The sequence below is a fragment of the Scyliorhinus canicula genome, chromosome 2 (genome assembly GCF_902713615.1).
Source record: "Scyliorhinus canicula chromosome 2, sScyCan1.1, whole genome shotgun sequence".
In the NCBI taxonomy this organism is placed as follows: domain Eukaryota; kingdom Metazoa; phylum Chordata; class Chondrichthyes; order Carcharhiniformes; family Scyliorhinidae; genus Scyliorhinus; species Scyliorhinus canicula.
This window is the reverse complement of record NC_052147.1, coordinates 187,825,978-187,853,693: the sequence shown is the minus strand read 5'-3', so window position 1 is coordinate 187,853,693 and position 27,716 is coordinate 187,825,978. Positions and strand designations below refer to the sequence as shown.

The following is a 27,716-nucleotide window of genomic DNA, read 5'->3' as shown; positions in this document are numbered from 1 at the left end:
CGTAGCCAAGTTAGAGATAGTTGCAGGCCCAAGGGCCTTTGGAAGTTAACAGATACAATAACATTGGTGCAGTAGGTAATCGTTGTAAGTGGGACATTGCAGAAAGGACATGAGATAATTCTGGGGTGTATAATATATCTCACAAGACTTTTATTGTGTTTATTATTTCTCATTTCTCAAGAAAAGTCTTGGTCCTGCCAGTTTTGTCAAGTTTACACCAGCATTGGGCAGCACGGTGGCTCAGTAGTTAGCATTGCTGCCTCATGGCACTGAGGTTCGATCCCGGCTCTGGGTCCCTGTCCGCATGGAGCTTGCAAATTCTCCGTCTTTGCATGGGTTTCGCCCCCATAACCCATAGATGCGCAGGTTAGGTGGATTGGCCACACTGTATTGCCCCTAATTGGGAAAAAAAATAATTGGGTACTCTCAATTTATATTTTAAAAAGTTTGCACCAGCATGGTGGGAACTTTTGCTGTATTATAATTATTATGGTCTGCTAATCCTATTAGTTTCCTCCTCCTGCTTTACTAGCCGTGTAAATGATTGTTCATCATACTATTGGGTGGCACGGTGGCACAGTGGTCAGCACTGCTGCCTCACAGCTCCAGGGACCCAGGTTCAATTCCAGCCTCAGGTGATTGTGTGGAACTTACATATTCTTCCTCCGGGTGTTTCTGTTGCCTCCCACAGTCCAAAGATTAAGTTATCAAAGGTGCAGGTTAAGTAGATTGGTCACACCAAATTGCCCCTTAGTGTCCAAAGGTTACGTTGCGGTACAGGGATAGGGTGGAGGTGTGGATTTAGGTAGGGTGCTCTTTCAAGGGCTGGTGTAGACTTGATGAGCAGAATGGCTTCTATCTGTACTGGATGAGCAACTCCAGTGGCCTCACTGATCATTCAGTGCATTTACTTTAGTTTACAATGTAATTTATTTTAATGTATCCTGAAAAATGTCACATTATGTTTGAAAAGAACCTGGCATTCTCAATGACCACAAATGTCATTACTAACTTCCTTCCATTGTTGATAGTCCTGCAAGTGTTATGGATGATGCCTTAAGTGTGTAAATTGTAACTTCATCTAGATGAAATTGAAATTGATTGTGCACTATTTTAAACAGTTGTCATCTATTTTACCAGCCGTGTCTGCATTAAACAGGTCACATTCTACTCGAGTTGCTTTATTTATACCCTGGGAAAGGGGCTGGGTAATTGAGCCAAATGTTTTCACAGAACCACACAAGTCGCCCACCAAGTTTGCCAGGAATGGTCTCCCGTGCAGGCCAGTTGGTTGTTCCGACCCAGTAGTGTGCTGGAATGTACAATGTAGGAGACGGGAGGTGGTGGAGTGGGGGAAGGTATGACAAGCATTAAGTTGCGGTAAGTCTGGCTGGGTGGAGCTTCCCACCCCCCTCACTTTCCTGAAAGACGTTGGTGGAAAGCTGCCTTTAAAGCTCGAGTGGTGGTGGGGGGGGCGAGCAACACATCGCCTCATTCACGTCCGACAGCGCCCTCACTTCACTTCCTGACACGAGCGGCCGTTCTGTTGCCATTGGCAGCGCCCAGGCCGGGGTTCTCAGTCGAAATTTTGAGCCCGAGCCCGCGCGACGGGTCAGCCGCCCTTGCAGCGAGGAGAGGGAGGGAGAGTGAGCCAGTTCGCCGGGCCGGGCCTGCTGCAGGCGCCTCGGTGTCACAGTCACCATCCAGCCCGCTAACAACAAACACTCCTTTCCCCAGACTGAATTCCCGGGACCTGGGAGGAATGGCATCCGTGGGTTCCGGCGCCGGGCACCGGGCGCTGGCACTCATCTTCCTCACCCTCTCCTGTTGTCACAGCTTTAACCTGGAGGCCAACAACATCTCCGTTTATTCCGGTCCCGCGGGCAGTTACTTCGGATTTGCTGTGGACTTTTTCACACCTTCCCCGACACAGTAAGTAAGATTATATAGAAGTATTGTGGTGTGAGGCGAGCTGGGGTATACATCGACAGTGGACCGAGTTTGTTTGCGACAAAATTCTAAATGCTTGAACATAACGAATGCCGGTTTAGTGAACTGCTTCGATTGCTATAACTGTTCACGTTAAGAAATGAAACGAAGCGTGGATCTTTAAATCTTCTTTGTTTTCAGTCAAATCTTACCAATAATGGTATCTGACAAATCTCAGTGCAGAATGTTTTTGACCAGTCCGTTACATTGCACGGGATTAATGTATACTTGCGGAAAGGTGACTACAGTAAATTGAACAAAGGCTTTTGCCTCTCTTGCACTTTCTCGTATTCTTACTAGGACGAATATTCTAATCGGAGCCCCAAAGGCAAATACTTCGCAGCCAGACATTGTGGAAGGTGGGGCAGTATACAAGTGCCCCTGGACCAAGGGCAGCAACAACTGCGAGCAATTTCAATTTGACAAGACAGGTATGTGAATTCTTGTTTAACTTTTTGTAAATAATCACTGCCAGCTGAGTGGGTGACAGATCTGATGCAAGTTATTGCGTCGCCTAATTATGGAAGGTTTTTTAATCAAGTATTTTACCATAGAATCCCTACAGTGCAGAAGGAAGCCATTCGGCTCATCAAGTCTGTACTGATCACTGGAGTTGTTTCATCGACATTTAATGCTTGGAACTGGTCCGATCAGTTGAACAACAAGTGATCACTATTCTGCATCTATTTTTACAGTTTCTTAAATTTCCTTAGTATTTAAAAGTTCAAGCTAAATTTAATTCTGTGCTACAATATAGTTAATACATTTTATTTTAAACAGTTGCCTATCTAATGTCACAAGTTCTCCAATTTAGCAGTGAAAAGAGCTTTAAAATAACTACAATATAGGTATTATTAATGGGGATGATAATGCAGTCACCAGCCTGATGGGACATTCATTGCTTGAGCCCACATGGCTCAGCTGTAGCGATAATACCTCTGAGTCAGAAGATTAAGAGTTTGAGATTCAGTCCAGAGACTTGGGTATATCTAGACTAACATTTCAATTACATAATGAAGGAGTGCACAAACTGGCTGCTCCATTTCCAATATGACAACAATGACTCCTTTCCAAAAACAAAAGGAAAGTCTTTGGAGTATATGCAATATAAATGCAAGTTGACAAAAAAGGTTATTTTTAAAAGGTTAAAAGATTTTGTGCACTATCTTCCCCCATCCCAACCAGCCACCATCCATGGTCAGCATTAGTAAGTTTCAACCAGACTTTGTCCAGCTGAGCAGTTAGATGGGAGAGTGACATCAAAACTGCATATCAACGTGGGATGTCCTCAGGCACCTCTTTACATTTAGGTCAACAGAGGTGCAAGATATGACTACCCTGCATGCCTCTAAACTAGGGAATAATACGTAGCATCGTGAAATTTAACTTAATATATTTGGCTGGAGAAATAAAAAGCAAGAATAACCATTGTTTTAAAACATATTATTTAATATTGTTAGTAATTTATCTTTAACTTGGAGCACAATCATGATTTTTGTTTTCCAATTGCGTCACCAGTGGTAACTCATTAAAACCAGTTACAGTCAGCATTGTAATTGGAGAGTCTAAGGGCAGGATTTTGGGCTGGGACCCCAACATCAGTGTGAAATGGGATTCCAATCATGCACTATGTGGAAAACAGCAGTGATTTTTCCTGTACTGGCCAGTTAATGACTGGAGGGTGGGGTTCACCATTCAATTAAGGGTGATGAGTGAACCGTGAAGCTGGAGTCCCATGTGGGACCTCCAACTCTGAAGGAGCAGCAATCTATTGTTTCAGGTGAGAAAGATAGGGGGCGGGATTCTCAGGTCTGCCAGCCGGGTTTTCCTGGGAGGCATGCCCTTGCCAGCAGTGGGATTCTCCGTTCCCGCCACCTGCCAATGGGATTTCCCATTGTGACCACCCCACATTGCCGGCTAATCCGCGGGCATAGGTATGCTGCCGGCCCAATGAAAAATCCTGCCAGCGGAGAATCCAGCCCAGGGTGCCTGGCAAGTCTGAACGGTTCGACCCTTTCAGCAACTTTGAAATCTTTAAACTTAAAAAAAAAAGCCACTGCTGCCAGATCACCATTGTGGAGGTGGAAAACAGCCCGGGGATGGGATGCTGTTCGCAAACCAGCACACAAGCCAATGGTGCAAATTTTCATGCCTGTCTGCCTCTGTTCTCATTATTCCATGGGTCAAAAGTTCTACCCCAAAGTCTAGAACTGTTTTTTTTTCATCATTGTCGCTTCAAATTAATTCTGAGCTTGTGTTCTGTGTGACAGGATAATTCTGGCTTGGATCACTTGGTTGACTATAACAGTACTGGGAGGAGAATGGATGTGGAAATCTATTGATGCACAGTTACTCATCTGCACGCTTGTATGTTTGGTTATTTTCTGGTGTACTATTGGGATTTTAATAACATCAGGAATTATTTTTGTGAACAGATGTTTTTATTAATTCAGGCGAGCAGTTACACTTCAAACAGCATAATTTAAAACTTCTGTGAGAGCACTTTGTTAATGTCAGTGCTTTTGAAGTCAGCAGGGGCCAAAGAATCTATGCTGAACGTTTGACATGTTTATGAGAACTCAACATGTAACCCTTTCAGTAAATGGCAGGGTGTTTGTGTTTCCCAGTCTGAAAATTAGCCATGTGACACAGTGAGATACTTCCATATTCAGTAATGGACCATCATACTTCACAAAATGAAGTAGCAAATGCTCAAAGTTTGACTTCAGGAATGTTTAGATTCACTCCAAGAAGGTCATCCTTGATCAGCCAGCACTTGCCATACTACTAATATGGAAAGGTCTTAAGAGTTCCTCAACATCCTGAATCAGGCTACCTTGGACAATAATGCCCAAAGCTAGAATGTGGTGTCAAAATAGGATCATCAGCGCAACTCTATCTATTACTTATCCATTACTCAGTGTACATTACATAAAGAGATCAGAGGAATGTTGACAAGCTGAGTCTTAGTGGACTGAAATGAAGCCAGTTACTGCAACCAAGGGGAGAGCACTCATGAATACAAGCAAGTCCCCAACAAGCAAAACCTAGATCCCCTCAGGGCTGCCAAGATCAAGTCTCCGACGACTGCACTGCTAGTTGAAATTCTGCAACAACATAAATCTACTGGTAAATCCGGGGATGGTAGAAAGATATATGAAGGAATTGAGAAAGCAACAGGCCCAACAGCAGCCAAAACAGCCCCTTTGAAGATAAAGACTGGGATAACCGCTGAAGGTAGCAAACGGATGGAAAGGAGGGTGGAGCATGATCTCAAACTCTATGTACTGGAGAACGTTATAATTGAAGGAGTTCTCAGCAGCATTCTAGACTTTGCTGTCATCCAGGAGCTTGATGGCGAGCACACCATCATAGAGCTCTACAAGGCCATTGATGTCTTTCCATTGATAAAACCCCAGGAAATGACAGCATTCCACCTGACATCATCAAAATTGGAAAACCAGCACTGCTGAAACATCCCTATGAAACTTTGTGCCTCTGCTGGAAGGAAAGATCTGTACCTCAAGATATACATGATGTAAACAATCAAGCTGTGAAAAAAACAAAGGGGATCACAATGACTGCAATAATTACTGAGGCATTTCCTCATCAAGTATTGTGGGAAGGTCTTGCTCCTGCTGCACTGGCCAGAATGCAGACCTTTGCATCACACATTTACCCCAAGCCTCAGTGGGTTTTAGAGCTGGCAGATCCACTGTTGACAGCATTTTCTCACTTCAGTAGTTGCAGACCACTCTCTTTCCTTCATTGACCTCTAGGCCTTGTCAGCAGAGATGTAAACTGCTGCAGAAAGCAGGCTGTCCGCATGAACTCCTGGTCTCAGATGAATATCTGGTTTAGCTCACTCGGCTAAATCGCTGGCTTTTAAAGCAGGCCAGCAGCATGGTTCGATTCCCGTACCAGCCTCCCTGGACAGGCGCCGGAATGTGGTGACTAGGGGCTTTTCACAGTAACTTCATTGAAGCCTACTCGTGACAATAAGCGATTTTCATTTTCATTTCATTTTTCATATTGGACATCTCCTAGCAAGACCGCGTGCCTGATATGGAAGTATACCAGCATGCAGGGATTCCAAAAATGCTTTCCCTCTTTGAGTCAGTGAATTCTCCATTGGCTGAATCATGTGAACAGAATGGGATTAGAATGCTTGATGACCAGTGCAGATACTAAGGATCTCTTTCAACACTGTAAACCTATCAATTTTGATTTTAGCAATATCATTAATGAAATACGAAGGGTCTCTTTCGACACTGTAAAACTCTATGACGCCAATGAATATTGCCCACATCCCCAAAAAACATGATCTATTATGAGCTTGCTATCGGCCTGAGGCCATCAGTTAGCCCATGACTGCGATACTGCAAGCGAGACTTCAAGTTGCCTGGAATCAGCGTCAATGCATGGGAAGTCCTCACTGCTGATCGTAATGTCTGGAGGCAGGCAGACAGTCAGTAAGGATGTGGAAAAAGCAAAGGACAGAAAAAAATATCAGATGGTGGAAAAGAGAACTCACCAGAAGGTAAAAACATCAGTCAATCTCAAGCCAGTGCTATTCTTCTGTGCCAGCTTTGGAAGGAGCTGCCACTCACGGAGTGGCCACTACAGCCACAACAGACTATGTTCAATTTAGAAGAGACATACATCTGGGCATGGTCCATCTCCTGAGTTCGACAAATGCCAATAAAATCGAAAACCCTGTATAAATTGGGCATCCTTTTTATGCACGTACTGTAAGGAACTATTATGAAATATAAGAATTTTGATATTGTTGCAAAGGGAGACATATTGCCAAAGCTTTTTTGTCTTGTACTCACTCATCAGGACAAACTCAAGAATGCCGAATTTCAGATGATCACAATTTATACTACAGGAGAAAAGGGTGCTAATTGGTTGGGTTTTCTGGGTTGGCAAGTCGACTCTGAATGGTGGAGGTGATGCCATGGAGAAAGCAACGGAGAGCTACAGGTTCCCCAAGCTCCAGGGGCACAAGACTTGAAAATAGTTTGCAGACAATACATCCCGGTGTATGAATTTGAAAAAAAGTTCCAATTAAGGGGCAATTTAGCGTGGCCAAATCACCTATCCTGCACATCTTTGGCTTGTGGGGGTGAGATCCACGCAGACACAGAGAGAATGTTGAAACTCCATGCGGCAGACAGTGACCCAGGGTTGAGATCGAACCTGGGTACTCGGCGCCATGAGGCAGCAGCGCTGACCACTGCGCCACAGTGCTGTCCGGACACATCTTGTAAAATACAGGTTAATTTTATAAGTGGCATTTGTTTAAATCCTTTTTACATTATTGTTGATGAATTCCACATATGTAAAAATATCAACCAAATCATTTAATAATGCAGTCGACAAAATTGCGACAGTAGAGCGTTAAAGTTATAATGGATATAGAATTTTGATAAAATGTCAGAACTAAGTTTCATTAATGATATTGCTAAAATCAGAATTATTGATAGATTTTTTTCAATTAAGGGGCAGTTTAGTGTGGCCAATCCACCTATCCTGCACATCTTTGGGTTGTGGAGGTGAGACCCACACAGACACAGAGAATGCGCAAACTCCACATGGACAGTGACCTGGGGCTGGGATCAAACCAGGGACCTCGGCGCCGTAAGGCAACAGTGTTAACCACTGTGACGCCCACAATTATTGATAGATATTTGGGATGTAGCCCATAGGTGTGCTTAAATAGGATAATATAGCAGCATAGTAGTTAGCACTGCTGCCTCACGGCGCTGAGGTCCCAGGTTCGATCCCGGGCCTGCATCACTGTCCGTGTGGAGTTTGCACATTCTCCTCGTGTCTGCGTGGGTTTCACCCCCACAACCCAAAGATGTGCAGGGTAGGCGGATTGGCTTCACTAAATTGCCCCTTAATTGGAAAAAATGAATTGGGTATTCTAAATTTTTTAAATAAAAAAAAAATAAATAAATAGGATAATATTTTCCGTCTTAACAATACATTGAAATGATAAGCGTAGTGTAAACAATTGTGTGGCATTGCCACTGACTATAAAGTAGGTAGACAGCAGCAGAACTAACTTTGTTTATGGATTAAATTTATAAGCAAAGGCAAAGAACTTCTAAGAAATTTACTGAACTCGTGTTTGTGAAATAAAGCTTTTGTTTTTGATTCCTGTTATGTATTAATGTGCTGACTTAAACCAGAAATGGTTTGTTTGGATGTTGTTAACTATATCTATCTGTGAGTCATTCTGTCTGGAATATAACTGACAGTGAAAACCTTGGTCCAGGAAGCCAATTGTGCAGTACCTATTTTGGGTGTTAACCAGCAGACTGAATTGTTAGTTTTACTGTCAAGGAGCACTGGGACATTTCTAGATTGAATTGCATTGTAAACCAAATAAATGAATGTGATTGCATTGGTGTTAGAAGTGCAGATTGAGGGCATTTTAAATTTGGGGATCAAGTAACTGGACTCATTTTCCAGAAGTGCATGCATCAGCATTTCACTGACCATGTGCTGAACTCGCACAGCTCAACACAATGCTAGCTGGCAAGAGGGACTCCTCATTGGCACTATTTCAGGGGATTATGCAATACTTGCAACTTAGTTGCTGGTTTCTTATTTCAGGCTGTTGGTTAATTTCTGGATGCATTTTGGTGTATCTTATCATTCCAGACAGTTCAGTTTATCAAAAATAGAGACATTTTGCTGGTGGTGTACTGTTGTTGGCTGCTACGGAAATTGTTTAGCTGCAGTCATGGATGGTCTGGTAGGGCCGTGTTTGGAGCTGGGTGGTGAGGATGAACAACAAGGAAGAGAGCAGAAGCAGCTGTCAGAAGGAGGAGGTGGCCAATGTGCAAGGGGCCCCACAGTGAGTATTCAGGGAACAGTTCGACATTAACTTTATTCCGAAGCAATGTTGAAGTGAATACATCACCAATAGAGAAGCTGTCAGCCTGGACAATCACAGTGAACCTTGAACCCTGACATGGGCAGCATGCCGTAGTGTTGACAAAGCTAACGTCAACCTCAACATTTATGCCAATGATATCTTTTCAAGAAGCAACAGGTGACATCAGCCACATTTTTAGTCCATGATACACTGATGAGGGAAATCACTAAGACTTTCTGCTCCAGTAAAACCAATTACAAGTTCTTGCCTGTGGACAGTGTGAAACAGGGGGTGGGAGTCTCTCAGCCCAGGGCCGGGCCGGAGAATCCCTGCAACCGGCCCAAATTGCACCATGCTGCCCCGATGCCGGGATGTGATTCTCAGCTGGAGCCGGTGTGGTTGGCGCGCAACCTGGAGCGGCCCCCCGCCGATTCTCGGCCCGGGATGGGCCGAGCGGCCGCAGCAAAAAACCCGAGTCCCGCCGGCGCCTTTCAATATGGTGTCAGCCGGCGGTACCTTGGCGTGGAAGGGTCCGGGGGCGGCCTGTGGGGAGGGGGGGTCTGACCCGAACCCTGAGAGGGGCCTCCGATGTGACCTGGCCCGCGATCGGGGCCTACCGATTAGTGGGCCGGCATCTCTGGTTGGGGACCTCCTTTCTTCCGCTCCGACCCCTGTAGCCCTGCGCCATGTTGTGTCGGGGCCAGCATGGAGAAGGGAGCCGCTGCGCATGCGCAGACCCCACAGCGCCCAGTTCATGCCAGGATCAGCAGCTGGAGCGGTGTGGATTGCTCCAGTGCTGTTCTGGCACCCTGCAGGGGCTAGAATTGCTGATCCTGAGGCCGGATGACGCCGTTGAGAAACGCAATGGCATTTCCGAAGGCGTCAACACTTAGCCTCAGGATCACAGAATCCCACCCAGGATGCGACAGCACTAGATTTCACCCACATGATAAATTTCAAATTGCCATTGATGACACATGCATTAGCTTTTGTGTTCCTGTTGCTTTATGAAATCAGACAGCTTATCCTACACCTTTGTGTCTGGTACCCTGGCAAGAGTCATGATTCTTTTATATTCCAACCAGGCTTCCAAATTGCATGCTGGCTTGTGGATGGAGCGTCTCCTGCGGCATTCATTTCCATACACTGCGAGCTATGTGCCTGATTCTGAGCAAAATCGGAATTCATTAATGTGCTTTCCTGGTCGCTTGAAGTAGTTTTAGCATGTGGTCTATGAAGTTAGAATTATAGAATCCCTACTGAGCAGAAGGAGGCCATTTGGCCCATCGATTCTAACCGACCCTCCAAAAGAGCAATCTACCTAGGCCCGTAACCCCACCTAACCTTTGGACACTGAGGGACAAGTTAGCATGGCCAGTCCACCTAACCGCATATCTTTGGACTGTGGGAGGAAACCAGAGCACCCAGAGGAAACCGACGCAGACACAGGAAGAATGTTCAAATCCACAGTCACCTGAGACTGGAATTGAACCCAGGTTCCTGGCTCTGAGACACTGTGCCACCATGCCACCCGTTGTCATGGAGAGAAGTAACTGAACCACAGAAGTATGGAAACCAGGATGGTTGTGGGTGAAATGGAACTGAAAGGAATGCTAGGATATGCTATGGGATATTGACAACAAAACTCTATTTACTGGCAGAGGAGGAATGGGCCGAATGGGCTTAGTGTTCTATGATAGGATCTTTATAATTTCTGCTGCAATTGTACAATATCTTGTATTGTCCTATTATAACTAGAATTGCAGCTTTGAGAAAATTAATGACATCCTTTCAAATCTAAAAGGAAGTAAGTCTTTATACGGGTTAGAATTTAATAAGAAATTAACTACATTGATAAACCAAAAAGGAAGGGTGTTTATTGGTCTCTGCTCCTGAAAATTTCAGTAGCTTCGGTTTATTTTAGCATATGCAACACTGTGGCAGCATTGGGGTGTTTCAGAGCTGCATTTTCACCAGCTGCCATGGCTTCTCCACACGGACGGGTTTACAATGAAACACATGTGCCTAGGCACAGGCCCCCAAACGACAGGAACACCAAAATGATGAGTGAGTCTCTCACAGCCAATCAAGGACAGAACTACTTTGAACTTATATTTTTCCAGAATTTATATGTCGATCACTCTGCTGAGCTAATCACCGAGGAGGAGGCAGTTCTTTCCTCCCACAATTACTGATCGGAATTACATTACTATCCGGCTGTCAGACACTGCATGCGCAGTGAGGAGTGACAGTATGCAATCAGAGGAGACCCAGCCCACGGTGCCTGAAGGACATTCTGATGCGTGCAGCAGTGGTTTACACCCAGCGTTTGGAAGTTTGAATTTGAGAAGTTGTGAGCCCGTGCGGCTGCTATGTGGGCCCAAGTGGAGGGAACCAGGATCGCAGCCATTTAACCCACTCTATTCCTCCATCCCTCCCTCCTTCACTTGCCCTCCTCACCATCTCGCCCTTCTTTCCTTACCCTTCCCATTCCCCCTCCTTCAACCCCTGGCTGGAAAATGCTGATTGTGTGGCAGTGAGATAGTGTGTGTGTAAGACCAGTTTATATCCAGGCTCCTTCAACAGGGAGAGGCAGTGGCCTAATTATATTGTCACTGGACTAGTAATCCGTGAGGACATGGGTTTGAATCTTACCATGAGAGATGGTGAAATTTGAATTCGATAAAAATCTGGAATTAAAAGTCCAATGATGACCATGAAATCATCGTCATGAAAACCCATCTGGTCACAAATGTTCTTTAAGGGAGGAAATATGCCTTTTCAAGTGATTGTGGGGCAGTTAGAGTCAACCACACTGCTATAGACCACATATAAGCCAGACCTGGAAAGGATGGCGGATTTCCTTCCCTAAAGGACATTAGGGAAGAGATTGGCAATGATTATCTCCCAGCTGATGACATCCATTTATCATAAAATAATAATACAAAAACTTTGACTCAATCCTGACAGTGGCTTCCACCCAGGAAGGTGCCATCTGGCATTGTGATGCAATTGGCTACTGTAAATGTTCAAGGAGCAGCCACCATTGCAGTAGGATGCAGGTATATTCCTCACCCTACCTCTGAGGTGAGGCCAAGTTGGTCCACTCTAAGCATACATTCCCTCAGAACGAAGCCTGCATTCCCTCAGAATGAACCATGTATTTTCTTCCATTCTTCCTTTGTGTTCTCGCAAGCAGGAGTGAATCAAGGCAATGACCTCTATTGTAGAATCTCAGCACCAGGGCTGTGATTCCTTTAGGTTCCCAACCTAGTAAGTATTTCATAAGGATCAAGAATTTGAAATGAAAAATGAAAATCGCTTATTGTCACAAGTAGGCTTCAATGAAGTTACTGTGAAAAGTCCCTAGTCGCCACATTCCGGCGCCTGTTCGAGGAGGCTGGTACGGGAATTGAACTGTGCTGCTGGCCTGCCTTGGTCTGCTTTAAAAGCCAGCTATTTAGCCCACTATGCTAAATCAGCCCCTTTGGTCACGTAAAGCAAATTCTCTAAGAGTTGGGCATTTCGTGAGACCCCAGAAGTGTTAATCACTTCATTTATTCAATGGATGGTATGATTGCACAGTGGTTAGCACTGTTGCCTTACAGCTCCAGGGACCCAGGTTCAATTCCGGCCTCGGGTGATTGTGTGGAATTTGCACTTTCTCCCTGTGTCTGCGTGGGTTTTCTGTGGGTGAACCAGTTTCCTCCCACAGTCCAAAGATTTGCAGGTTAGGTGGATTGGCCACGGTAAAATTGCCCTTTAGTATCCAAACATTTAGGTGGAATTACTGGGTTATGGGGATAGGGTGGAGCTGTGACCTTAAGCAGACTCTATGGGTTGAATGCCCTAATTTTGTACTGTCGGGATTCTATGATTTGAAGCAAAACCGTAATATCTAAAACTAGCTATGTATTATGAAGCTATGATAATTGGTTTGAAATTAGTGTGTGTTACCTTTATTCAGTCGGTAGTATGGCTGGGAAAAGATAGTTGAGGGTGCAGGCAAGAATTTCCTTCCTTATTCAACATGATGGCAAGTAATGCATTTAATCAGTAGCAGTGCTCTTGAGATTATATCTGTTTCCATGTGGGAACTGGAGAAGATTGAAGCTATTTGGCCCATCATTGTCACTGCGCAGCTCTGAGAACTATTTATGATGTCCTCCCAGTGAGGGCATGGACCTGTTTACCAGGCATGGATTTCAATATTCAAAAATGGCTTTATGCTGTTGCTTCCAGGTTTGCCAAATGTTTCTCATGCTGGTGGGAATCAGTACTGGTTTTCAGAAATGGAAACCAGTTGTGATGACCATGCCGAGGGCTCGGAGGTGAGTATAGCCCCCCAGTAGTGAGGCCCATGGCTAGGCAGCCCCCTGGCACAGCCAGGTTGGCACTTCGAGATTGACACTGCCAGGGACAGGGCCTCCAGGGAAACCCTTTGGGGAATTCACATTATGTGTTTGGGGGGTGGGGTTGCCTACTTTGGGGGTGGGGGGGTGTGGGGGTAGCTTGCATCGTGGCATTGAGGGGAGTGGGTGCTGGCATAAGGGGGTGGGGGAGATGCGTGTATTGGTCGGGGTGATGGTGTAGGGAGCTCTAATGCCCTGATGTAGTGGCATAGTGATATTGTCAGTGGATGCTCTGGAGAGTCGGGTTTGAATCTCATGGTGAAATATGAATGGAATAAAAATCTGGAATTGAAAGCATGCAATTGGGACAGCCTCAGGAAGTAACCCTGAAGGCCCTCCCACAAGTCTCTGTCCCCGATGTGATGGTGTGGATCAATTGAGGTCTGAGGTTACGTCAACCTCACGTGGCGGCTGAGGACTGTGTCCAGCGCCGCCACAGTCGGGGGGGGGGGGCGTTCCGCTGGTTGTGGCTTTGGCAGGGGCCTGGGGGACTGATCGTGGATGGTCAGGGGGTTACGGGGGGCACTATCTGGCAGGCTCAGTCCACACCCAACGGCAGGCATGATCGCTGCAGGTCACTGCCGTGCATATACGCAGCCACGGACCCGGCAATTCCCTGTCCGTATCTGCAGGTAAAGCTGGGCCCTTACTTGGTACAGCTGCTTAGCCCCCTCACTGGGCAGAGCATCCTGCGGGGGTGGTGCCGACGTTTTGGTTGTAAGATTTGACACATGCTCTGGACATAGCCTCAAAATCGGAGAATCCAGCTCATTGGCATTGGAGGCGAGAATTAGACAGTGCAATAGCAGTTACAGACGTGGTGCAGTCAGTGAAAGCTACCTTGAAAATGTTCAGTCAGTAACATTGTAATTTTCCAAAGTTGCTTTACTCTATTGTTAAAAAAACGCTTTGCCATTAAATAACAGTACAATGTTACTGGAAACTCCTCAACCTCCTGCACAATCTTTTCATTCCTTGCTGAACAAAGGAAGGAATTAAATGACAGAAAGCAAAGCAAGAATACTGTTCTGAGCGAGTCCTGGCAAACAATGAATCATTACGTTTGCCTCCCGCCTGTTACATTATACTTCCAGGAGTGTTCCTTTTCGCTCTGTTTCAAGATGGCCCCATTTTACACAAACTCAATAGTTCTAAACAAATCATTGCTCTGGTCAACAAATCTTATCTTGTTCCTGAATTTCTTCCGGCCCTTGCTTCTATTTCTGACTGCATCTGCTTATTTTAATTTTGCCATAACAATGGAACAGAACTATGGTTGAACCATACACTATTGTGGTCTCAGTCCTGTCTTTCTGGAATGTATCTGTCAATTGCTTACATGAATTATTTACATATTTTTAATTTGTGGTTGACAAGGATCTGACTACATCCTTTACAGTAAGTAATCCCTTTTCATAGAAATCACAGAAAAAATACAGTGCAGAAAAGGCCCTTTGCCCCATCGACTCTGCACTGCATGAAAGGCACCCATTAGCCAGCACTTGGCCCATCACCTCAAATGTTAAGACGTGCCAAGTGCTCATCCAGGTACTTTTTAAAAGATATGAGACACCTCGCCTTTACCACCCTCCCAGACAGTGCGTTCCAGACCACCTCCACCCTCTGGGTAAAAAAGATTTTCCTCAAATCCCACCGAACCTCCCACCCCCCCACCTTGAACTGCGTCCCCTCGTAACCGACCCTTCAACTAAGGGGAACAGCTGTTCCCTGTCCATGCCCCTCATAATCGTGTACACCTCGATCAGGTCACTCCCTCAGTCTTTGCTCCAGCGAAAACAAGCCTATCCAACCTCTCTTCATAACTAAAATGTTCAATCCCAGGCAAAACCTGGTTAAATGCCTCTGCACCCGCCCCAGTGTAATCATTTCCTTCCTATAATGTGGTGACCAGAACTGCACACAGTACTTCAACTGTCGCCTCACCAATATTCTATGTAACTGCAACATTTTAAAAAATAAATTTAGAGTACCCAATTATTTTTTCCAATTAAGGGGCACTGTATTCGCTAAATTGCGTGGCCAATCCACCTAACCTGCACATCTTTGGGTTGTGGGGGTGAAACCCACGCAGACATGAGGAGAATGTGCAAACTCCACACGGACAGTGACCCAGGGCCGGGATTCAAACCCGGATCCTCAGCACCTTAGGCAGCAATGCTAAGCACTGTGTCACCGTGCTGCCCTATGTAACTCCAACATGACCGCCCTGCTTTTGTAATCTATGCCACGATTGACAAAGGCAAGTGGACCTATGACTTTTTCACCAGCCTATTAACCACTTCTGCCTCCGAGATCTATTTACAAACATGCCAAGATCTCTTTGTTCCTCAGGACTTCCCAATGTGGGGACTTCCGGTGGTGGCCATGGAGGAGTAGGTCGCACATTTGATAGCTTCCGCCTGTGATGGACTTTTGGATCTTTCAACCCCCCCCCCCCCCCCCCCCCCCCCCCCCCGTTTCCCCCCGGATTTTGTGGGATAAATCGGTGAAGAGTGAGACAGTGAGGAGGAATCCCCCTCCGGTGTATGGAGAATTGAACCAGAAGTGGTCGTGTGAGAAGATAAAGTCCTATAAGGTGGAAGACGTGAGCAGAGCCGTAACGCGGGAAAGCAAGGTGGAGAGCAAGGGCCACGTGGAGACTGCATAGTGGTCGACAGGGCAGCTGGTGGAGTTTTTCGAAGATTGCTTCGCCAAGCTGAAGAAGGACACGCTGGACCCGATTTTAAGGCTTCGATTGATCAAGTTGTGCAGAATCAAGAAACCCACAGACGTGCGATCCAGGAGATGGAGATAAAGGTGTCCGAGCACGAGGAGTACATAACCGTGCTGGAGACCAAGGTGGAGATGATGAACGACCGCCAGAAAAGAATGCAGGAGAAGCTGGAGGACCTGGAGAACAGGTCCAGGAGGCAGAATCTTAGAATTGTCGGCCTCCCTGAAGGCAGTGAGGGATCTGATGCGAGGACTTATGTGACGGACATGTTGGAGAAGTTGATGGGGGCTGAGGCGCTCCCTCGGCCCCTGGAAGTGGATATAGCGCACCGAGCCCTCGCGAAGAAGCCCCAAGCGAGCGAGCCGCCGAGGGCAATGGTGGTACGTTTCACCGATTCCTGGACAAGGAACACATTCTGCGGTGGGCCAAGAAGGAACGGAGCAGCAAGTGGGAGAATTGTGAGCTGCGCATTTATCAGGTCCTGGGAGAGGATCTGGCCAAGAGGCGAGCTGGGTTTAATCGGGCAAAAACGGCCCTCTTTAAGAAGGGGTTGAAGTTTGCGATGCTGTACCTAGCCTGTCTGTGGGTCACACATGAGGAACGGGACTTCTACTTTGAAACACCAGACAAAGTGTGGATTTTTATTAAAGAAAAGAGGCTGCAGGCGAATTAAAAGACACTGAAGCCTTGGAGAAGTATTGTGGTGGCGATTTGTTGTGCTGGGTTGTATAAGTGTAAGTAGTGCTATGTGTAATAAGGGGCTGTTTCGATGGCTAAAGGTAACTTTGTCTTGCAGGGAGCTGGTTAGAGGGGGGGATGGGCTTTGGGGTTGGTTCTGTTTTTTGGGTGATTTTTTTTCTAAAATGGCTGTTTCTTCACTTTTTTTTTCTCTGATGTTTGTTTACCGGGGAATGTGATGCTTTTAATATGTTTGTCCAAGTGGGGGGAGAGGGGCGAGAACAATGTGGAGACAGACAGCCAGGGGTGGGTGCTATCAAGTCAGCCCGGGTCAGCTGACTCTCTGAAGCGCAGTGGGGTGTGAGCAGGTGTTAAGCTGGAGCTTGACTTGGGGGGGGGGGTGGGGAGGGGGGTTGAGCTTCTAGTGTTGTTGCTAGGGGGAGAGAAGTGGGGGGGAGCTGCTTTGCTGACAGGGGAGGAACTGTTACTAGGGGACAAATGGGAGGTCGGGAACGGCGAATGCCGGAGAGGGGGCTCGAGGAGGCAGACGGCGCGAGCTAGAGGCTGGCTGAAAAAGGGTGATAACTAGGCGGCAGGGGTGTTGGGGTGGGGGGAGAAAGCTGGAAGCCCCCTGACCAGGCTGATTACATGGAACGTCAGAGGACCCGCATGTTTGCGCATTTGAGGGGGCAGAAGGCGGACGTGGCAATGCTACAAGAGACACACCTAAAGGCTACAGACCAGACGAGATTGAGAAAGGGGTGGGTTAGCCAAGTATTCCACTCAGGGCTGGACGCAAAGACCAGGGGAGTAGCGATCTTGATCAACAAATGAGTGCCAGTCGAGGCAGGGAGAATCTTGTCAGACAGGGGGGTAGGTACATAATGGTGAGTGGGAAGCTGGAGAGGGTGCGGGTGGTACTCGTAAACATATCTGCTCCGAATTGGGACAATATGGAATTTATGAGGCGGGTTTTAGGTAAGATCCCAGACTTAGCGTTACATAACCTGATCATGGGAGGAGACTTTAACACAGTCATTGATCCGCAATTGGACCGGTTAAAATCCAGGACAGGGCGGCAAAGAAAATTAAGGGGTTTATGGAACAGATGGGGGGAGTAGACCCATTGAGGTTTGCACGGCCAAGGGCGAAGGAGTTTTCCTTTTTCTCACATGTCCACAAGGTATACATCGACTATTTTGTTCTGAGCAGGCGCTAATACCGGAGGTGGTAGATACTGAGTACTCGGCAATCGCAGGGTCGGATCATGCCCCGAATTGGGTAGATCTCCGTGTTAGTGTGGAGAGAGGGCAACGCCCGCTGTGGAGACTGGATGTGGGGTTGCTAGTGAACGAAGCGATCTGTGGGGGGGTTAACAAGTCCATCCAGAACTACCTGAAACAAATGATACGGGGGAGGTCTCTGCAGCGACGGTTTGGGAAGCTCTGAAGGCAGTGGTCAGAGGGGAATTAATCTTGATACGGGCCCACAGAGAAAAGGCGGAATGGGCTAAGAGGGATAGGTTAGTGGAGGAGCTGCTGCAGGTGGACAGGAGATACTCGGGGCCCCAGATGCTGGGCTACTGAAGGAGCGGCGAAAGTTACAGGCGGAATTTGGGCTGTTGACCACAGGGGAAACGGTGGAACAGTTGAGGAATAAGGGGGGCGATTTATGAGTATGGGGAAGCAGAATGTTGGCGCACCAGCTCAGGAAAAGGGAGGTGGCCAGGGAGATAGGTAAAGTAAAGAGCAGAGGGTGGGATTACTGTCCTGGTCCCAGTGGGGGTGAACAAGGTGTTTAAGGACTTCTATATTAAATTATATTTGTCGGAATCCCCGGCTGGGGTGGAGGGGATAAGGCAGTTTTTGGATCAGTTGAGGTTTCCGAGGGTAGATGAGGATCTGGTGGAAGGACTGGCAGCCGCAATTGAGATTGAGGAAATAATCAAGGGGCTGGAGGGCATGCAGTCGTGCAAGGGGCTACCCAGTGGAATTCTATAAGACATTTTCAGAGATATTGAGCCCACTGCTGGTAAGGACATTTAATGAAGCAAGAGAGAAGGGAGCCCTCCCCCCAACAATGTCGCAGGCCTCGATTTCATTGATCCTGATAGGGGAGAAGGATCCGGAGCAATTCCTCAACTGAATGTGGACGCCAAACTGCTGGCTAAGATACTGGCCGCAAGGATAGAGGACTGTGTCCCGGGGGTGATAGGGGAGGACCAGACAGGATTTGTAAAGGGCAGGTAACTCGAGGCCAATGTTCGAAGGCTTTTGAATGTTATTATGATGCCCTCAGAAGGAGCGGAGGTGGAGATAGTGGTAGCGATGGATGTGGAGATGACTTTTGATTGGATGGAGTGGAATTACCTGTGGGAGGCACTGGGAAGGTTTGTGTTTGGTGAGGGCTTTATTGACTGGGTGCGGTTGCTCTATCAGGCACCAGTAGCGAGTGTGTACATGAACTGACTGAGGTCGGGGTACTTTAAACTACACTGAGGAACGAGGCAAGGGTGCCCCCCTCTCCCCGTTACTGTTTACTCTGGCCATAAAGCCATTGGCCATGGCGTTAAGAGCCTCTAGGAACTGGAAAGGGCTGGTTCCGGGGGGGAGGGGGGTGGAGCACCGGGTCTCTCTTTACGCGGATGACCTGCTCTTGTATATTTCAGACCCATTGGAAGGGTTTGGGGAAGTAATGCGAATCCTGGGGGAGTTTGGCAATTTTACAGGGTATAAATTGAACATGGGGAAAAGAGAGATGTTTGCGTTCCAGGCAAGAGGACAGGAGAAGAGATTGGGAAAGCTACTGCTTAGAATGGTAGGGAAGAGCTTTAGGTATCTGGGAATCCAGGTGGCTCGGGAATGGGAGGCACTGCACAAGTTAAACCTATCCCGGCTGGTAGAACAAATGGAAGGGGACTTTAAGAGATGGGACATGCTCCCGCTATCACTGGCGGGGAGGGTACAGACTGTGAAAATGACGGTCCTCCACAGATTTCTGTTTGTCTTTCAGTGCCTCCCCATCTTCATTCCAAAAAAACCTTTTTCAAGGCCATTGGGATGAAGATGGGGAGGCACTGAAAGAATAAGCGGGTGAATAAGATTATTTCAGGCTTTGTGTGGGCTGATAAAACCCCGCAAGTGAAGAAAGTGTGCTGGAGCGCAGTCAGGGGGAGGGTGGGTTGGCGCTGCCGAACTTCTGCAATTACTACTGGGCGGCTAATATAGCCATGATTATGAAGTGGGTAGTGGGGGAGGGGTCGGCATGGGAGCAGAAGGAGGTGGCGTCATATAAAGACAAAGTTTGGGAGCACATAACGGCACCACTTCCATTCTCGTCGGCCCGATACTCCACAGGTCCAGTGGTGGTGGCAGCTCTGAGAATCTGGTGGCAATGGAGGAGATAGAAGAGAGTGGAGGGAGCATCGGTTTGGACCCTGATTTATAATAATCATCGGTTTGTACTAGGTAGGCTGGATGGTGGGTTCTGGAGTTGGCAGAGGGCAGGAATTAGAAGGATGGGGGATCTATTTATAGATGGGAGCTTTCCCAGCTTGAAAGCCTTGGAGGATAAATTTGAATTGCCAGCAGGGAACGGGTTTAGATATTTGCAGGTGCGAGACTTCCTGAGAAAACAGGTGCCGGCCTTTCCGTTGCTGCCGCCACGGGGGATACAGGATAGAGTAGTCTCCAGAACCTGGGTGGGAGAGGGGAAGGTTTCACATATTTACCAGGAGCTTTCGGAGGTGGAGGAAACTCCGATGGAGGAGCTTAAGGGTAAGTGGGAGGACGAGTTAGGAGGAGAGATAGAGGCGGGTCTATGGGCGGATGCCCTAAGCAGGGTTAATACCTCCTCCTCATGTGCCAGGCTTGGCCTGATACAATTTAAAGTAGTCCACACATGACAGCAGCTAGGACGAGTAAGTTTTTCGGGGTAGAGAATAGGTGTGCAAGGTGCGCGGGAAGCCCAGCAAAACATGTCCACATGTTTTGGGCATGCCCGAAGCTTAGAGTTTTGGCAGGGTTTTGCTAAGGCAATGTTCACGGTGCTTAAAACATGGGTGGTGCCGAGTCTGGAGGTACCGATCTTTGGAGTATTGGAAGAGCCGGGAGTTCACGTGGCAAAAGAGGTTGACGTCTTGGCCTTTGTCTACCTGGTAGCCTGGAGACGGATCTTGTTAATGTGGAGGAATGCGAAGCCCCCATGTGTAGAGACCAGTGTTAGTGACATGGCTGGGTTTCTCAGTCTCGAGAAGATAACGTTTGCCTTAAGAGGGTCAATGGTCCGGTTCACCCGGAGGTGGCAGCTGTTCGTCGACTTTCTCGGGGAAAATTAAAATGTTAGCAGATGCAATGTTCCAAGTGTTGAGGGGGGAGGGGAGGAGGAGAGGGCCAAGTTGTTTTATGGTTGGGGTGTGTAAAGATGGGGGGTTGCGGGGGAAATGTTTATTATACCATGTTGATGTCATTGTTAATGTTATTTTTATAACATTTTTGAAATACCTTAAGTATAAAAAAAGGACTTCCCAGTGTGGTGCCATTCATTGAATAATTCCTTATCAAATTGCCCCTTCTAAAATGTACCACCTCACAGTTTTCAGGATTGCATTCCATCTGACACTTTTCTGCTCATTTGACCTTCCCATCTATATCTTCCTGTAACCTAAGACACCCAGCCTCACCATTAACCCATCTCTGTGTCATCCACTAACTTACTGATCCTACCCTACACATAGTCATCTAGGTCATTAAATAAGTGACAAATAAGAGCGCACCCAGCACAGATCCCTGTGGTATGCCACTGGTCACTGGCTTTCAGTCACTAAAGCAGCCGTCTGTCATCACCCTGTGTTTCCTTCAGTTCAGCCAGTTTTGAATCCTTCTTCATAAGTCTCCCATCATCTACACACTACTACCCTCATCTACACACTTAATCTCGAGCTCAAGAAATTCAATTAAATTTATTAGGCATGACCTCCCTCTAACAAAGCCGTGCTGACTATTCCTGATCAAACCTTGCCTCTCCAAGTGGAGATAGATTCTCTCCTTCAGAATTTTCTCCATTAGAATCATAGAATTTACAGTGCAGAAAGAGGCCATTTGGCCCTCGAGTCTGCACCAGCTCTTGGAAAGAGCACCCTACCCAAGCCCACACTTCCACCCTATCCCCAAAACCCAGTAACCCCATCCAACACCAAGGGCAATTTTGGACACTAAGGGCAATTTAGCATGGCCAATCCACCTAACCTGCACATCTTTGGACTGTGGGAGGAAACTGGAGCACCCGGAGGAAACCCATGCACACACTGGAAGAATGTGCAGATTCCGCACAGACAGTGACCCAAGCTGGGAATCAAACCTGGGACCCTGGAGCTGTGAAATAATTGTGCTAACCAGTATGCTACCGTGCTGCACTTAGTATCCCCAGCACTGATTTGCAACGGGGCGGCCTGTAGTTTCCTTGGCTAATCCATACAGCCGTTCTTAAATAGTGGGACCAGTCTCCTGGCACCTCTCCCATGGCGAGAGAAGAATTTAAAAAATGTAATCAGCGCCGCTGCGATCTCCTCCCTTGCCTCCCACAGTAACCTGAAACACAATTCATCCGGACCTGGAGATTTCTCCACTTTTAAGTCTGCCAACACCTGGACTACCTTGTCCCTCCCTATGACAACTTGTTCAATAACCACACAGTTTCTTTCCCAGAGTTCCATATTTGCATCCTCATTCTCTAGGGTGAAGACAGATGTGAAATATTTATTTAACACCCGACCAATGTTCTCTGGCTGCGCCCACAGATTTCCCCCCTCGGCCCCTAATAGGCTCCACTTTTTCCCGAGTTATTCTCTTCCCATTGATATACTTATAGAATATCCAGGGACTTTCCCAACTTTTACCAGCGAGAGATTTCTCATATCCCGTCTTTGCTCTCCTAATTGCTTTCTTTAGCTCTATCCTGCACTTTCTGTACTCCACTAATGCCTTGTTAATTTGCTTCCCTTGTACTTATTAAAAGCTTCTCTCTTCCTTCTCATCTTGAATATCTCTGGTCATCCATGGTTCTTTGGGCTTGTTACTCCTTCTTATTACCCTAGAGGGAACATGTTGGGCCTGTAGCATCCCTATTTCCTCTTTGAACACCCTCCACTGCTCTTCTGTTGATCTCCCCACCAGAAACTTGTTCCAATCTACCTTGGCAAGATCATGCCTTATTTTACTAAAGCCTGCTCGCCTCCAGTCCAATACCTTTTTCTGCAATTTGTTTATTTTCTTGCCCTATAACAAATTAAATTGCACTATATTGTGATTGCTATCACTAAAATGCTCCCCATCATCACATCAACCACTTGTTCATTCCCCAGAATTGGGTCCAGCACTACACCACCCCTTGTTGTGCTAAAAGGTTCTCTTGTAAACATTTTACGAACTCTGATTGGAAAAATTTGACATTCCACAAATATAAAATTAGTTTTTCAAGGCCTGTAAATTGTTCAGTAACTCTCCAGAAATTAGTCAGGTGCAGACGAGTCATGGAGGTGACTCTATGTTTACTCAATGTGTTTACTCTGCTGTGTTTCCTCAATGTGTATACTTTGCTGTGTTTACTCAACGTGGATCTATACAGATTGATAGTGATGTAATATAAAATTGCAAGGCAGATGTCGCAAAACAAATTCTTGCTGTTGATGGATCTTTAATTACTAGTCTTATTACGAGAAACATTACTCATGAGGTTAATTGTGGTCATTTGTAAGGTAGATTGTGCATTCCATTTGAAATGCACATTACATTCTGGCAACGTTTTCATATGTGATGTAGCCTGTTTGTGCGATATTCAAATCCTGTGATCAGATAGGGGAATGATAGACCCTGCTATTGTGAAAACTTTATCATGCTGTTCTTGTTAACCACTTGAGACACCTTGCAACATAAAGGAGTGCGATTCTCCCAAAAGGGAACAAAGTCCCCGAGCAAGCGTGATTAGCTGCATGCTTCCCGGTACGAACTACATTGAATAAAGTGCCTGAACACGGAACGGGTGGCTGAGGTCGCACATAGCTCTGTTTTATACAGTGGAGAGCTTTGCTCGCCAGAACTTCCCATTGTAGCGAGAGTTCGGGATGCCATTTTAAAATGGCACACCAGCTGGCAGTGCCACCAAGGCATCTTGGCAGTGCCAGACTGGCACTCAGATGGCACTGCCAAAATACCAGGCTGACACCCAGGTGGCACTGCCAGGGTGCCAGGCTGGCACTGCCAGGGTATCCAGGTAGCACCAACAGGGCCAGGGCACCACCCTGCACAAAGGGCATGCAGCTGGGGCCTCTGATCCCCTGGGAGACTCCCACAAGTGCGTTCTGTTTGGTCCCCGTTTGTGGGCGTTTCACCCCACTCCTTCACGCCGGAGTTGCCCGCCCTACCGGTTTCTGAAGCTGAAGCATTCAGAGCTGAATGGTGCTCCCTCAAGGTCGCTGAGGTGAAGATGATGAATCCAAAAGCCTCAAGTACTTCGGGAATCTGCACATTAGAGTGCGGCTTACTGCCACTCTCTAACATACAGATTTGCCAATACGTAATCCTGCCCATTGTGGGCGGGATTCACATTGCAACGTTTTGCAAGGTGTGGCGAGCCAGGTAGATCCCAGGAGCGGGGTCTCCCCACAGTCAACAGCCACGCTGCAACGCGCAAGCTGTTTTTCAGGTGCAACGTGGCCGTTGGATCACACCCAAAGTTTCATCCTATTCAATTCACTCTGCATTGAAATTTCTATTCTCCTCTAGCACATTTTAAGAAACTGAAGAAATTAAGAGATGCCTTTTTGTGTTGGTACACTTCTAAGGTCTTTTCTGTTAAAATGTGGTTTACTTGAGGATTCGTTTGCAGTAAGTTTCATTCTTCCAACCAGCACTGTTATGTTTTTAAGGGTAATTCGACAGCAAACTAATACTAGATTCAGTTTATAGTAAGTAAATTTCTGTATAAAGTCTGTGGGCGGAATTCTCCGCAAGGCCCGACGCCGTCATGAAACCTGGAGAGGTTCACGACGGCGTCGGAAGCCTCTCCCGGCCCCCTATTCTCCCCCACCCAGGCGGATACGCTGAATCTAGTATTAGTTTGCTGTCAAATTACCCTTAAAAACAACAGTGCGGGCCGTACAGGGAAATTCGGCGGCCGGGCCTTGTCCCTGGCTTCAAGGCCCAGCGCGCCAAGGATGACGCAGGGGCGGCGCCTAATGACGTCAGCCGCGCATGCACGGATTGGACAGCTCAAACCCGCGCATGCGCGGTTGCCGTCTTTCCCCTCAGCCGCCCTGCAAGACATGGCGGCTTGATCTTGCGGGGCGGCGGAGGGGAAAGAGTGCGTCCCCTTGAGACGCCGGCCGGACGATCGGTGGCCACCGATCGCGGGCCAGTGCCAACCGAGCACGGTCATGATGCTCGATCCCCGAACCGCCCCCCCCTAGGCCCCACACTTACCTGGCGTGCCATGTTCACGACGGCAGCGACCAGGTGTGGTTGCCGCTGACGTGAACAGGTCGGGAGCGGCAGGCCGCTCGGCCCATCCGGGTCGGAGAATCACGGCGGCCCGCGTTTCTCCGAGCGGCGTGTCGGAAAACCGGACACGCCATTTTGGGGGGGGGGGGGGGGGAGGGTGGGAGGATAGTGGGAGGTGCGGGAACGGACCTCCCGCTATTCTCCCACCCATCGTGGTTGCCTATGTCTTGAAATAAATAAGTTTCTGTGTAAAGTCTGCGCTTTGTGTTTTATGCCAAGAGCGATTGAGAAATAGACTTCACAATATTAATTTTATTTTACTGTTCATTTATCTGTCCTTGTGTAAATAAATCTATTTGTTGCCTGAAGGTCTGTATCTTCATTTGTGAGAGTATATAAGTAGCCCGCCTCTTGAACATAAAAGGCATGGTAATGGATGTTATTTTCCTAAAATATGGGGTGGGATTCTCCAACCCCCCGCCGGGTCGGAGAATCGGTTGGGGGGGTGTGGGGGGGGGGGCGGGTGTGGCGTAAATCCCGCCCCTGCCAAAATCTCTGGCGCCGGGGATTTGGCGGGGGCTGGAATCGCGCCGCACCGGTCGGCGGCCGCTGGCAGCGGCCCCTCCCCTGCGATTCTCCAGTCCGCGATGGGCCGAGTGGCCGCCCATTTTTGGCGGGTGATGCGGGCGTATGTTACGACACGTACGTACCGACAAGACCTGCCGGGGGTGCGGGGCACAGTCCACCGATCTGTGCCTGTGCCGTGGGGGCACTCTATTCCTCTGCGCCGGCTGGTGTACCGGTCCATGATGGTCGGCGCGGAGATGAAACCCCTGCGCATGTGCTTGGATGATGCCAGCACATGCTGGCACACCTGAGCATGCGGCAACTTGTGCCAGCTGGCAGAGGCCTTTCGGCGCCAGTTGGCATGGTGCCAAGCCCCTTCCACGCCGGCCGGCACGGCGCAAACCACTCCAGTGCCGGCTTGGCCCCTGAAGGTGCGGAGGATTCCGCACCTTCTGGGCGGCCCAATGCCGGAGTGGTTCACGCCACTCCTTCGCGCCGGAGTTGTCCGCCCTACCGGTTTCTGAAGAATCCCGCCCATGATGGGGTTCTCAGTCTCTTTTACTTTGATATTAGGCAGCAGATAATCCACACTGTTGAGGATGTGAGGTCTGCTTATGGACGTCAGAAGTTGTACTACAAATGAGTGACATTACTCATCCAATCTCAGCTTCCTTCCTTTTCTAGCCTCCTTTCACATCACTGAATTTTTAAAATCCCTCCAACATTACTCGCATTGCAGACCTTAGCTTTACAGGCCCCTAGCTCTGGGGATTCTTTCTAGATGGATCATTGTCATATTTTGTTTGATGTTGTTCCTGTCATGCACCTTGGGATATTTTAGTACAGTAAATTGCACCCCTCCCAAATTTGCTGTTGATGTGAATGTCATTTGCATGGCTTCAAAATGTTCATATTGTCAATTTGAGTACAATAATGAAGTATAAACTGCTGTTATTTTCTATATAAATTAATAGGAATCACCTTATTATGTTTGAGTCATGATAATTGAGAGTATTTTTCAGTTAAAGTTGAGTGAGCTTGAGGTCTTAGGCTGTGTTACATTTTCGTGTCAAAAGATCTAAACATGCCAATCTCTGAAATAGTACATCAGGTTCTCTGATATTGCAGTGTGGCTTCAGTGCAGTTCTCCCATAGTGTCATAACCTTAACTAAAAATAATCAACCCAACTTATAGGTAACCTCCAGATTGGCTCACTTTTCCATTATAGGTTCCTTCAGGCTTGTGCAGAATAGTTTTGTACTGTTGAATTGACCCTGAAGATGGGCCCTTTGCCGACATGAACCCATAATATTTCCCTTGTTGAATGCAAGTAACTTGTGGACGACATTTCAAGTTCTTCCACAGCAGCAACTCAAACTTCCTTACAACGAAACTATCGCTTTTTGAATTGATACTGAAAGGTCTTTGTCTCCTCTTGGTTTTTCAGATCTCTTTAGTACTAGATTGGATAAGAAAGAAAAGAAGCTTTTAGCAGGTACAAAGGGAGCAAATCAGCTGAGGTTTTAGAACATAGAACAGTACATAGAAGAGTACAGCACAGAACAGGCCCTTCGGCCCTCGATGTTGTGCCGAGCCATGATCACCCTACTCAAACCCACGTATCCACCCTATACCCGTAACCCAACAATCACCCCCCCTTAACCTTACTTTTTAGGACACTATGGGCAACTTAGCATGGCCAATCCACCTAACCCGCACATCTTTGGACTGTGGGAGGAAACCGGAGCACCCGGAGGAAACCCACGCACACACGGGGAGGACGTGCAGACTCCGCACAGACAGTGACCCAGCCGGGAATCGAACCTGGGACCCTGGAGCTGTGAAGCATTTATGCTAACTACCGTGTTGCCCCTTTTAGTTTTGGTGGAGTAAAGAAGGAAATTAGGAGTGCAAAGAGGGGGCATGATAAAGCATTGGTGTGTAAGGT

At 47.4% G+C, this 27,716-nt stretch overlaps 1 protein-coding gene across 1 annotated transcript in view; it reads left to right on the top strand.

Moving 5' to 3' along the window:
• Positions 1-1,343: 1,343 nt before the first annotated feature.
• Positions 1,344-27,716, top strand: part of itgav (integrin, alpha V) — a 200,121-nt gene continuing 173,748 nt past the window's right edge. The window contains exons 1-2 of the mRNA XM_038789214.1: positions 1,344-1,932; positions 2,290-2,420. Of these exons, the coding sequence (XP_038645142.1) occupies positions 1,763-1,932; positions 2,290-2,420 (301 nt within the window). The 5' untranslated portion in view covers positions 1,344-1,762. The remainder of the gene's footprint in view (positions 1,933-2,289; positions 2,421-27,716) is intronic.